This window comes from Balaenoptera borealis (genome assembly GCF_965194805.1).
Source record: "Balaenoptera borealis genome assembly, chromosome: 8".
Taxonomy (NCBI): Eukaryota; Metazoa; Chordata; class Mammalia; order Artiodactyla; family Balaenopteridae; genus Balaenoptera; species Balaenoptera borealis.
This window is the reverse complement of record NC_138865.1, coordinates 32,161,166-32,173,349: the sequence shown is the minus strand read 5'-3', so window position 1 is coordinate 32,173,349 and position 12,184 is coordinate 32,161,166. Positions and strand designations below refer to the sequence as shown.

The window sequence follows — 12,184 nt, the reverse complement described above, 5'->3', positions numbered from 1 at the left end:
TATTAAAATGGACAGTTAGCCTCTTGAAAGAGGTTAAAAATCCATACGGAATGTCTCAGAAGGGTTTAGTTGTTCAGTGGCTTTCACTCTTCCTCACAAATTATTTAAAAATAGAATTTTTGTTCAAGATGTCTACCATTAGCGTGAAATTTATTTTCCAGTTTTATTGAGACGTAATTGACACATGACACTGTGTAAGTTTAAAGTGTACAACGTAATGATCTGATGTATGTATATATTGTGAAATGATTACCACAATAAGTTTCGTTAACAAGCATCACTTCACATTGTTACACATTCTTTTTCTTGTGATGACAAGTGTGAAGTTTGATGCTTACCTGGTTCTCTTCTTTTGGACTTTGGCAAATCTAAGAATTAATCCTACCACACATAGCCTATACTAGTCTACCCAAATCTAACAGTTAGTACAGACATTAACACATTTATTTGTTTGTATGTTTTATTGAGCGCAAGATAATAATCTCATTCTCAGAAGCAATGAAATCACCGAAAGAGCCAAATCTTGAGAAAGCCTCGTAGAGTTGCCCTGGTACTAGATAAAGCGCTTGGAATATGTAAGTATGTTGTGTCACGCGTCTTCCTGTGACCTGTGATTGTTACTTGAAAGTGTGGAAATGCAGAACAGATCTCCTGTTATTATGAAAGGCCCATCTGTGACAGGTGGAAAGGAGGATGCTATCTTAAGAGCTTGTTCTGTGCAGTTCTCATGGAGGTGACTTGTGTCCTATAGGGAATGTCTCCAGGCTGCATTCCACTCTGGGTTCTTTGCCTCTGGTAGTTCTCCGTGATCACTCCTATAGTGGGGTCCGCCACGCCACTCCCAGGCTCCATGATTCACTGGAAGGACTCATAGGAATCAGCCTAGCGTTATATTCACAGCTGTGATTTATTACAGCAGCAGGACACAAAGTACAGTCAACAAAGGAAAAGGCAAGTGGACCAAAGTCTGGAGGAAACCAGAGGCAAGCTCCCTCGAGTCCTCTGCCAGTGGAACCACACAGGACACGCTTAAGTCCTCCAGCCATGAGGACAACATGTGTGAAATGTTGCCAACCAGGGGAGCTTAGCCTCAGCCTAGGAGCCCAGGCTTTTATGGGGGATGGTCATGTAGGCACCCTCTCCCTGGTACATATCAAAATCCCAGATTCCAGAAGGAAAGCAAGTGTTCAGCACCAACCACATTGTTTGCATAAACATCTTAGGCAGCAGTGAGCCACTCTTATCAATTCTGGGAGTGGTGAAAGCCCTCCCAAAATTCAGGTGCCTAGACACCAGCAAGCCTTTCTCAGGATGGAGACTCAGGCCTGCGATGTTATCACTGTTATCTCTTTTGGTTCTGATTTTTTTTCTTCCTTTCCTTCAGTCTTTCTTACCTTCAATCTTATATTCTATTATTTTAATAAGATGATCTGATTTAACACCCTTAGTTTCTTACATGAAAATACCAGCATGGTCCTGCGCTAAGGTGGACAGAACACACCAAGTCCTTCTGAAGCTCTGGAGGCTCTGCTCCCGAGGAGGGCACGACCAAGGCCCTTCATTCATTACCTAAGAAATGGTCATTCCCTAGTAAGGCGCTTAATCTGTCCCATTTCAAAAATAAGTGATGCCACATTTCAAAAATAAGGACTCAGGGTAATTTCCCTGAGTCCTTAAGAGCGATGACTCATAGAGGACACCTCTGAACTGGCCCTCTCTATAGGAGAGAACAAGGAGCCTGCGCTAGAAAGAATGGAAAGGCCTAGAAATGACCAATTGGCCCTGAAAATTGAGTCAGTGAACAAGTGTCTGTTAGGCACGGACGGTGTGGAATGTGGTTAAGGATGGTCTGAGTTAGCTAGGAGGTACCATCGTGGTCCTTCTCAGACACATACTCTTCCGGGAATTCAACTGGCAGACACAATTAAACTTGAAAACTTCCTGAATTTCAACAATGCCACCGAGTGCCTTCTGCTTGCCAGAACTAGACTGGTCAGTGATGGTCTGAGGAGAAACTTAAACTACTTTGAAAATAAGGCAGGCAGACTTAGAGAGTGGTAGCGAACATGGCACCCACCTAGCATACAAACCTTGTGAGACCCTGAGGTTCATGAGTATAACGGATTGTGGCTGAGCTGTAAGGGACTCACCGATCCAAGTCACTCAGCAAGGCCACCACAGGCCAATCCAGAAGCTAAGAGTATTATTTTCCTCGGGCTGCAGTAACAAAATGCCACATTCAGATGGTTAAACAACAGAAATTTATTTTCTCACAGTTCTGGTAGCTAGACGTCCCAGATCGAGGTGTTGGCAGGGTTGGTTTCTTCTGAGGCCTCTCTCCCTGACTGACAAATGACTGTCTTCTTGCTGTGTCCTCACATGGTCTTTCCTCCGTGTGCACACTTCCCTGGTGCTTCTCTGTGTCCAGATTTCCTCTTCTAGTAAGGACACCAGTCAGATTGGATTAGGACCCACCCTAATGGCCTCCTTTTACCTTAATCACCTCTTTAAAGACCCTTTCTCCAAATACACTCACATTCTGAGGTACTGGGGGTTAGGGCTTCAACATAACAGTAGGTTAAAGGAATTCCCTACCATTTGAAGTAGTTTAATGTTGAACTAAACACATATTGGTATCACTTTAAGTCAATGGAACTGCTTAATGAGAAATCTTCCTAAATTTTGTACAAATGACCCAATTTGCATATTACTATTTTCAACATATACAGGAGGCCACTGGGTTAGTGCTATTCTCCCAGTAGTCCTGAAACAGTCTAGACTCACAGTTAAATACTTTAATTCCTTTAATTTCATTGATTTATTTAATTCCTTGAAGCTGCTAATAGAATATGCCCACTACCCAGCACTCCTTTGAGGCATTCCTTAATAACACTAACCATACTTCATTTTCTTCTTTTGTGTTACTCTTGAAGTTTAGAAGCCAATTCATTTGTCAGAACTAAATTTGTGCCATGTATCAAATAACATACTTTTATTTGCAGTGTTCTAGTATTGTTTTCAACAGCCATATATTGATTTTGAGACAGGCTGGGACCTGGGACCCTTTGCTGGGACCTGGGACCCTTTGCTGCAGTGTTGCAGTGCTTGCACCTCGACACACCTCTCCTCGAGCAACAAAATAACAAAGAAACTGTATGGGACTAAAAATAACGACGTGCATGCCCAGTTGGGGCAAATTCTGGACAAAAGATACAAAGAGACCAAAAAACCCAACTGCCACTTTTGAAGATCCCAGAGCAAAAGCAGGGTACTGCACGTGCCCCCTGCACACAACACCACCTAAGCGGTGGGCAAACCACCTAAGCCACCCTTCTGGCCCGAACCCTGGACACACCCCTGCCCTCACGCCATATAACAGGGGTCCCCAACCCCCAGGCCGCAGCCTGGTAGGAATCAGGCTGCACAGCAGGAGGTGAGTGGCAGGGGAGCGAGTAAAGCTTCACCTCCTGCTCCCCATCGCTCACATTACTGCCTGAAACATCCCCCCACCCCACCCCCTGCCAGTCCGTGGAAAAATGGTCTTCCATGAAACCTGTCCCTGGTGCCAAAAAGGTTTGGGGACCACTGCCATATAAGCAGCAAGCTCGCCCCCGCTTAGGGAGCACGCAAGCAAAGGAACCTGTTGTTTGTTCTCGCGCCCCCGTGCTGCAGCAGGGGCCCCAATAAAGCCTTGCCTGAATTTCTTGTCTGGCCTTTGATCAATTTTTATTGTTTAAGGACGCCAAGAACCCTGGTCGGTAACAATTTCAAAATACGGTCTTGATGTCATTGGAAGTAATTTTTTTCTGACTTTTTCTCTGTTTTCAACATCTTTGCCAGCAAAAGATATGTTCCCAGATGTCTTCTAAAATGTTTTCTTCCTGATCATTTAGAAAGATTGGGAAAGAAAGAGTATTGAGAAACTTGAGCTGTACTTTTGCTGCACAGGAAGGGTGAGCTGTGTTCCATCCTAGATTAATAATATTTCAAGCAGGAGGGAAAAAAAAAAGTAAAAGCCTATAACTTTAGCAATGTGTTTGAAAAAGACTTGATTTCAACAATGTTTCTATCATGCTTACGTTGCAGCTGTCTAAACAATACAGATAACAAAAGCATGTCAATTAAAAGCAGCATTTAGGACCCAGTTTCACAGATCTGCATTGGCCCTGGGTTTCGGATGATTTCAGGGCCAGGCGCTGGGAGTTCCTGTGTGGTGTAGTTGTGCTCAGCCATGGGGCAGGTGGGTTCCCTCTTGCTGTAGGAGAAGGTGGTGGGACACACGGAGATGGTTATCTCTTTCTGCTTTTGACTCTCCTGACTTGCTTCCACCAAGAGGCCATAAACCCAAACTGGAAATACTGATTAAGTGCATACTTTTTCCAACACATTGACCACAACTTGAGATTTTCATGGCGGAATATATTACATAAATGTCTGGAAAGCAAATATTTTAAGTGCACTTTAGGTAGATGTTTGCTTACTTTAATCAAGCAGAAGGAGAGATTATTCTTTTACCTTCTGGAACGTGTTGAGGTAACCTTATCTACAGAAGGGAAAACTTTAGAGTTCACCTGGTACAAAGCACCCGCATCCGGATGAACGAAGGTTGTTCCCGAGTCCAAGCTTGCTGTGCTTGCCGCACGACAGGCCAGTAAATCAGACATGACGCACTGAGGGAAAGAACACGACTTTATTCGGAAAGCCAGCAGACCGAGAAGACGGCGGACTAAAGTCTCAAAATAACCATCTTATCGGGGTTTGGATGCCAGTTTCTTTTATAGCACAGAGATGGGGAGGAGATGAGGAGGTAAAGTAAAAGGGCCATAAGTTTTGCGAATATCCCCTGGAATGGCCAGCCTCAGGGAGGGGATGTGTTAATTTCTTTTTAATTGCAGCCATCCACAGGTGGGCAGAGTCCGTATGTTTCCCTGAACAAAGGCACTTTGGTTTAACATTCAGGCAGAGGGGCAGGGTTCCAGGAGGCAGGCCATTATGTACAGACAGTATCCTTTTAGTGAACAAAAGCAGCGGAAGGCAAAGGTTAAAGTCAAAGAAACAGATCCACCGTGTAGTCAGATTTGGTTCTTCCCTGTAACAAGGTCTCAAAGAGTGAGTGCCTCCCTCCAGGTCACATATAATAATAAAAATTATTCTGGTAGAGAAAAGAATGCAGAACTCTAGCCACTCTAACTCCTTAGTTAAAAAATGAGATTTATTTGCAGGATAAGAATGATGCTGGTATTAAAAATAATAATAGCAATAGCAAGTTTGAAAACTTTCACGTGGACCTATTCAGGTGCTTAATTGGCATTTAAGGCCTTCTAAGTATCTGTACTAGCCTCCTTCAGGTCAGCCTGTGTTGCTGGGAAACTGCTTTTCTCACTACTCTCTGGACAAAACTCTGGGTCTAGTTGCCATTATTCCGTGGAGTGTTTTTAGATCCCACCCGTTGTTAAACACACCCACTTTTGTTATTAATACAAGAACAGATTTTTCAGAGTTTTTTCTTTGTCTTTTATTGTTAAAATTTTTTTAATTGAGGTATAATTGACGTAACATTACATTGGTCGCAGGTGTACAATGTCATGATTTGATGTTTGTATATGTTGCAGAGTGATCACCACAATAAGTCCACTTAACATCCACCACCTCACATAGTTACAACACTTTTTTTCTTGTGATGAGAATTTTGAAGAGCCACTCTTCTAGCCACCTTTAAATATGCAATACAGTATTATTAACGTACATAGTCACCATGCTGTGAAAGTTCCATCCCCATGACTTACTCATTTGATAACTGGAAGTTTGTACCTTTTAACCTCCCTCACCCATTTGGCTCACTCATCCCCTGCCTCAGGCAGCCACCAGTCTGTTCTCTATCTGTGAGCTTGACATTTTTTTGTTTGTTTTTTAAGGTCCCATATATGTGAGATGATATGGTATTTATCTTTTTCTGTCTGGCTTATTTCACTTAGCATAGTGCCCTAAAGGTCCATCCATGATGTTGCAAACAGCAAGATTTCATTCTTTTTTATGACTGAATAATCAAAAACAGATTTTTTATTGGTTCTTTAGTAGATGCCAGCTTCTGATATCAGCTTTTAGGTGAAATTATTGTTAATCTTTTTATGTGTGATTTTATGAGTCAGAGTTCAGAAGACCATTTGGATTTGCTATTGTAGGCAGATGTTGAAAATTCAGTTTTTTAATAGAATCTTGTACTGTTTTGTAGATTTTACTTTTTGGATTTGATTCTCAAAAAGAAATCTTAACCTGTAAAATGTTTCTTACTTCCTTTTCTTACCAGGAAGAGATATTAGGAATCATCTAGGAAACAAATGTAGCAGTTTTATGCAATTTAAGCAATAAAAATGAGTTTCAAAATCCTCCTTTACTACCAGTAAAGCTTGAATTTTGTACTTAAATATAATATTTTCCCCCTTCCCCTTTTACCCAAGATTTACCCGCCTATTAATGTGCTGCCCTCGTTGTCTCGGTGAATGAAGTCTGCTACTGGAGAAGGTATGACCAGAAAGGATCACGCCGATGTATCTAACCAGCTGGTACGTATGTTTTCTCCAGGATTGTGTTTAAAGAAATGAATACTTTCTCAGTTCATGCTGCTGTCTTATACCTCTTGTCTTTCTTCCATATCACTTTTCTTCTCCCCCCATCAAAGTAGAATTTTAATATAGAATATATAATATAGAATACTGGAATACAGAAACATTCATTAGAGCCAAACAGTCTTTTTCATAAGGATAACTGCTCATGACAAAGATTAAAGATCACATGCTTGAAACCCACCTCTAATGCTGTATGAGGTAGTTTTTAAATAAAAAAGGCATAAGACGATTAAGTTTTTATTAGTAACCTTTATTAGAGAGTATTTCTGAAAGACTATTCCAACTAATTTTTTGTTTAACATATTAGGCAATCACCAGAACGCTAAGGGATACAGCTGTGTATATTCTATGAAATCCTTGGTTTCTATAGTTCTGAGATTGTATACCAAGCATAATTAAAGAAAAATACATTTGACCTTAAAGTAGAAATGATAAATAAACCTACTGATAACCCAGATATTTTTTTTTGAATAGAATTTAGAGATGGATTTCTCCTATTGCGTAAGTTGTGATTTTTAAATGCTCTACAAAATGGAAGCTCATTGATATATTGAGGGAGTGTATTTTTTGTAGAGTGTTAGTAATGTCTATGTATTGCATGCCTGAAGACTCCTTCCTTAGTGAGACTGCTGTATAATAAAGTCTTTCCAATACTTGCATATGTGAATTATGTTTGGAAATAATGTGAAATACTGTGAAGATAGCTACAGCAATACACTTATAATGCCCAGAGTACCGTTACCATTTATAAAGGTTCATGTAAACCTTTTTTTCTCTTTAGTATGCATGCTATGCTATTGGTAAGGATGTGCAGGCCATGAAAGCCGTAGTTGGAGAAGAAGCCCTTACCTCAGATGATGTGCTTTACTTGGAATTTCTGCAGAAGTTTGAGAGGAACTTCATTGCTCAGGGTAAGATTACTATTTTCCTATGAATAGAAACAGCATCATATGTAGTTTTGAGGACTTCTTTCCTAGTCTGAGAGAATTTACATTGGTCGCCATACAAGTTTCCTTCTGATTAGAGAAGAGGTTCTTCCAGCTGCCTGCCATGTCTTTGTTCTTAGCCCTCTGGTTCCTTCCCCTCTACCTTCAATTTCTTTATCCATTTATTTAGCTCCTGTCTTATTTTATATCTTCCTTACAACCGGCCTTCTGCTCTCCTACCTCCATTGCCACTTCTCCTCGCTCTTAACCTCTCTGCAATGCTCTCCTCTGGCTTTGGGGGTTTTGGACTTTCCCAGTCCCTCTGTTTTCATCCTCCTGATTTCTTATCTTCCTGCTTCTTAATTGTTAATGTTCCCAAAGGCTTAATTACCTGTTCTTTCTGTGCTTTTTTTCCCCTATGCTGATGACTAACTTGCTATGTATGAGCCTTTACCCTCTTTCTGAAGCTCTAATCCCACATCTCCAGCTAGGAAGCCTGTGTTTATGCCACCATCCTCTCTGGCTCAGCGTGGTGAGAACCAAAGTCTTTTCCCAACTGACCACCTGCCTAGCAATTCCCTTTTCAATTTCTGTCTACCTCTGGCATGACCATTACCCTAGTTAGCCCAAGCTCAGGAATTGGGCATTCTTAAGCCTCTTCATTTATTCTCCAGTCATCAAATATTTGCTAATTTGCATTGTTCTCCTTTGAAACATCTTATCCTGTTCTCTTTTCATTCCTATTAAAAAAACTTCGGCCAGTGTTTCTCAAAGTTGAATATGCTTTTGAATCTACCAGGGATCTTGTTGAAGTGCAGATTCTGATTCGGTAGGTGTGGGTGGGGCCAGAGAGCCTGTATTTTGACAAGTTCCTGGGCGATGTTGAAGCTGCTGATCTCTGACCACTCTTTGTGTCCCAAGACCTAGTCCAGACCTTTGTCCCATCATCCTTGGTCGTTAGTGCCAGCATCTTCACCAGTCTCCCTGACTCGCTATGTGCCATTGCCGGGGTAAATTTAGTATTAATTTTATTGATTGTCCTTCTGTTAAAAAGTCTATAATGGTTTTTATTACATAGCATGTGTAGGGCTTTCAAGCTGTTTTGTTTGGTCTCTTCCCTACCACCCCTGCTAATGCTGGTAAACTCTATTTTTGACCTCACTGATACTTACAAACGATGTGTTTATTTTGGAATAGTGCATCAGCTGCACACTTAGGATTTGTGCGCTTTTCTATTTGTGTGATACATTTTTTTTTTAATTTATTTATTTTTATTTATGGCTGTGTTGGGTCTTTGTTTCTCTGCGAGGGCTTTCTCTAGTTGTGGCAAGCGGGGGCCACTCTTCATCGCAGTGCGCGGGCCTCTCACTATTGCTACCTCTTGTTGCGGAGCACAGGCTCCAGACGCGCAGGCTCAGTAATTGTGGCTCACGGGCCCGGTTGCTCCGCGGCATGTGGGATCTTCCCAGACCAGGGCTCGAACCCGTGTCCCCTGCATTGGCAGGCAGATTCTCAACCACTGCGCCACCAGGGAAGCCCCGTGTGTGATACATTTTTTAAGTAACATTAAAATCCCCAGAACATATGATTGTTGGGTTTTCTAAAAAAAAAAAAAAAAAAAAATTTATGCTGAACCTTAATATCTTAAAAAGATAAAAATTATTCTGGTAGAGAAAAGAATGCAGAACTCTAGCCACTCTAACTTCTTAGTTAGAAAATGAGATTTATTTGCAGGATAAGAATGATTCTGCTATTAAAAATAATAATAGCAATAGCAAGTTTGAAAACTTTCACGTGGACCTATTCAGGTGCTTAATTGGCATTTAAGGCCTTCTAAGTATCTGTACTAGCCTCCTTCAGGTCAGCCTGTGTTGCTGGGAAACTGCTTTTCTCACTACTCTCTGGACAAAACTCTGGGTCTAGTTTCCATTATTCCGTGGAGTGTTTTTAGATCCCACCCGTTGTTAAACACACACACACACGCACGCACGCACGAGCCCAACGTCTCGCCTGCGGGCTTTCTCCCTTTTCTCTGATTCCCAGGGGTACTTACTGTCTAGACCCTCATTTCCACATTTGGTCACATCCAGTCCTGGGAGACCTGACTGCTTTGTGTCTCTTTTTTATACTTCATGCTCACAGTGCTAGACCCATAACAATAAATTTTGAATAACGCTGATAAGTTGTAAGTACTTGGCCTTTATTCATCTAATCTCAATTTTTTGTAAGGTCCTTACGAAAACCGCACTGTCTATGAGACTTTGGACATTGGCTGGCAACTGCTCCGAATCTTCCCCAAAGAAATGCTGAAGAGAATCCCTCAGAGCACCTTGAGCGAATTCTACCCTCGAGACTCTGCCAAGCATTAGCTGCTACTTCATCGCTGGCTCGATGCTCTTGTGAAATACTGGTTCTGTTTTCTTTATTCCTTTTGCACTCCCCCATCCCCACCTTTGTGTTGGAGTTTACTGTGTTACCCTGTAATTAAAAACAAAGAATAGGTAACATATTGTGCCAGTGTTGCAATGTTTTAAACTGCTAACAGACTTTAAAATATCCCCTGTTCCGAAAACCTGGAACTGCAGTGCTTTGTTTAAAGTAGCTGAGGGTTGGAGGTGAAGTTTTCTTACTGATGTGTGTATTTGTACGTAGTGGTGTAGTTAGCTGCCTAGTGTCCTCATTATTTGGGTCTCTCAGACCTTCCCTGTCCACCCCCTCCAGAGTATCACTATCTGAAGTTACAATGCTTTGATCTCCAAACTAGGGACAAGATAGGGTCTGAAAGACGCTTCCTCTCCGAGCCGAGACGCTTTCCTGAGTGCTTGTTTTTAGATTTTGGTCTGCCTCTGGGTCTGCAGACGGCTTTTCCTGTCCACCTGCTGTTTCCTATTTAATGAATAGGTTAGAAAAGGAGTTTCCTTTTCCTCTTTGGTGCGGATAAGTTTCAACTCCTGTGTCTTACTGTTCTCCCTCCCTCTGAGTAACACAGAATCATGCAGCTTTTGCCCAACTGGCATTGATCTGATAGTAGTGAGATGCCCTGTCTTGATGATCCCTTACTGGGTTTCCATGCAGAGGAATCATAATGAAAAGAATTAATAGAATTCTTGGTTGGAAAGAGTTGGGATACAATTTTTTAAGAAAGAAAAAACTTATATCGGTTCTACATTCGGACATGCTAACAGTGGTTTTAAGTTTCTAAAGTGTTGACCGGATGCTAAAGGCAAGGTGGGGAAGAGAAAGCTCTTCTGTGTATGGAATCTTTTATATATATATATAATCTATGGATATTTTAAACTCTGTTAGATAGCAGCCTTTGGAAAATCCCCTATTTGGTCCTGCTTTCTGACCTATCTGCCTTTTCAGGGTAATCTTGTGGCACAAGTGATAGCATTTAAAAGCTTTAGTCTTTTGATTCCTCCTCCTTCCTGCTGCGAGCCCTGAGCTGTCTTCTGTGCACTTCTGACATGTCTACTGCTTGGTCTCTCTGTGTTCTTTGTTACTTGGGTGCAGTAGCAACTTCTCTGTGCATTCCATCTTTCTTTCAAGTTGTGTAAAGTTCTTCACTTTTTTTTCTCTGAGGGTATAGGGGGTGGGGGGAGTCAGCATGATTATATTTTAATGTAGAAAATGTGACCTGGATATAAAATGAAAGTAAATATTAAATTAAATGGAAGTTACCTAAAGTGACTCTGTATCTTCTAATCAGAAAAGCAATAGCAACAAGCAAATATATAATAATGCACCTCTCTTTGATTGACAGTTTTGAACATCATAACCAGTATTGTGAACCAGCCCCTTGATTCACAATATTATGAACCATGTCCCCTTTACAGGGACATGGCCCATGTTCTGTACCCTCTGCCTTTTAGGCTGCCCTTTCAAGCTCTTTTCAGTAATACCTCTTCCAACATATTGTAGTTTGATCCAAGGTTGAGAGTTGCTAGGGTGTGGGGTTGTTTGTTTGTTTATTTGTTTGTTTTGCAGATCGTTAGTGGCTGTAAGTTCTCTGAAACTTGAAGTTTTGATTCAGGGTCCACTTAGCATTTTCGAGAGTTACTAAGGTGTTTTATAGCATTCTTTGTTTCAGACATTCTCAGGACCTCTAGAGCCTGTCTGCCATGAATGAAAGAGGGTGATAAATAGAAAATGAAATACATACTGAAGCAAGCCAAAACTTGCTTCAAATAAAATCTGAACTAGATGGTCCAGTATATAAAGGAAACATACTGGTTAAAGCACAGGGATGTGGCATCACGGTGGTCTCCCATTTCTTTCCCCTCTTCAACTCAGAGTGACATTTAGGAGATGTAGAGGAAGAGGCTCAGTCATAGCAAGAGTAGGTAGACCTGTGTTCTGATTCTGGTGCTGCCACTAACTGTATGGTCTTGCTTAGTCATTTAACAGATTTGTGTTCCTTTTAGGGTTATTGTAAGGACTAGAGATTTTGGTTTTTATATCGCTTTTTAACTTATGTAAAAAAAAACCAGTTTGTTGTATTGGCATGTGTCTATTTCTGTATTCTCTATCCTATTCATTGAACTATGTATCTATCCTTCCACCAATACCACACTGTCTTACTTATAGCTTTACAGTAGGTCTTAATATCCTCTAAGTATATTCTGCTTTCTC

General features: G+C 41.2%; 1 protein-coding gene across 13 annotated transcripts in view; it reads left to right on the top strand.

The window, feature by feature from the left end:
• LOC309632884 (V-type proton ATPase subunit B, brain isoform-like) overlaps positions 1–10,062 on the top strand; it is a 109,609-nt gene extending 99,547 nt beyond the window's left edge. For 9 of the 13 annotated variants that reach the window (XR_014247109.1, XR_014247110.1, XR_014247111.1 and 6 more), the window contains 3 exons: positions 6,459–6,563; positions 7,408–7,537; positions 9,782–10,062. Coding sequence is in view for 4 of the 13 variants with exons in the window: in XM_082400863.1 (XP_082256989.1) it covers positions 6,501–6,563; positions 7,408–7,537; positions 9,782–9,921 (333 nt within the window). In the remaining 9 variants the exon portion in view is untranslated. Of the gene's footprint in view, positions 1–916; positions 1,030–6,458; positions 6,564–7,407; positions 7,538–9,781 lie in introns of those variants that run through there. The other 4 variants (XM_082400869.1, XM_082400868.1, XM_082400861.1 and 1 more) reach the window with 2 other exon arrangements.
• The last annotated feature ends 2,122 nt before the right edge of the window (positions 10,063–12,184 follow it).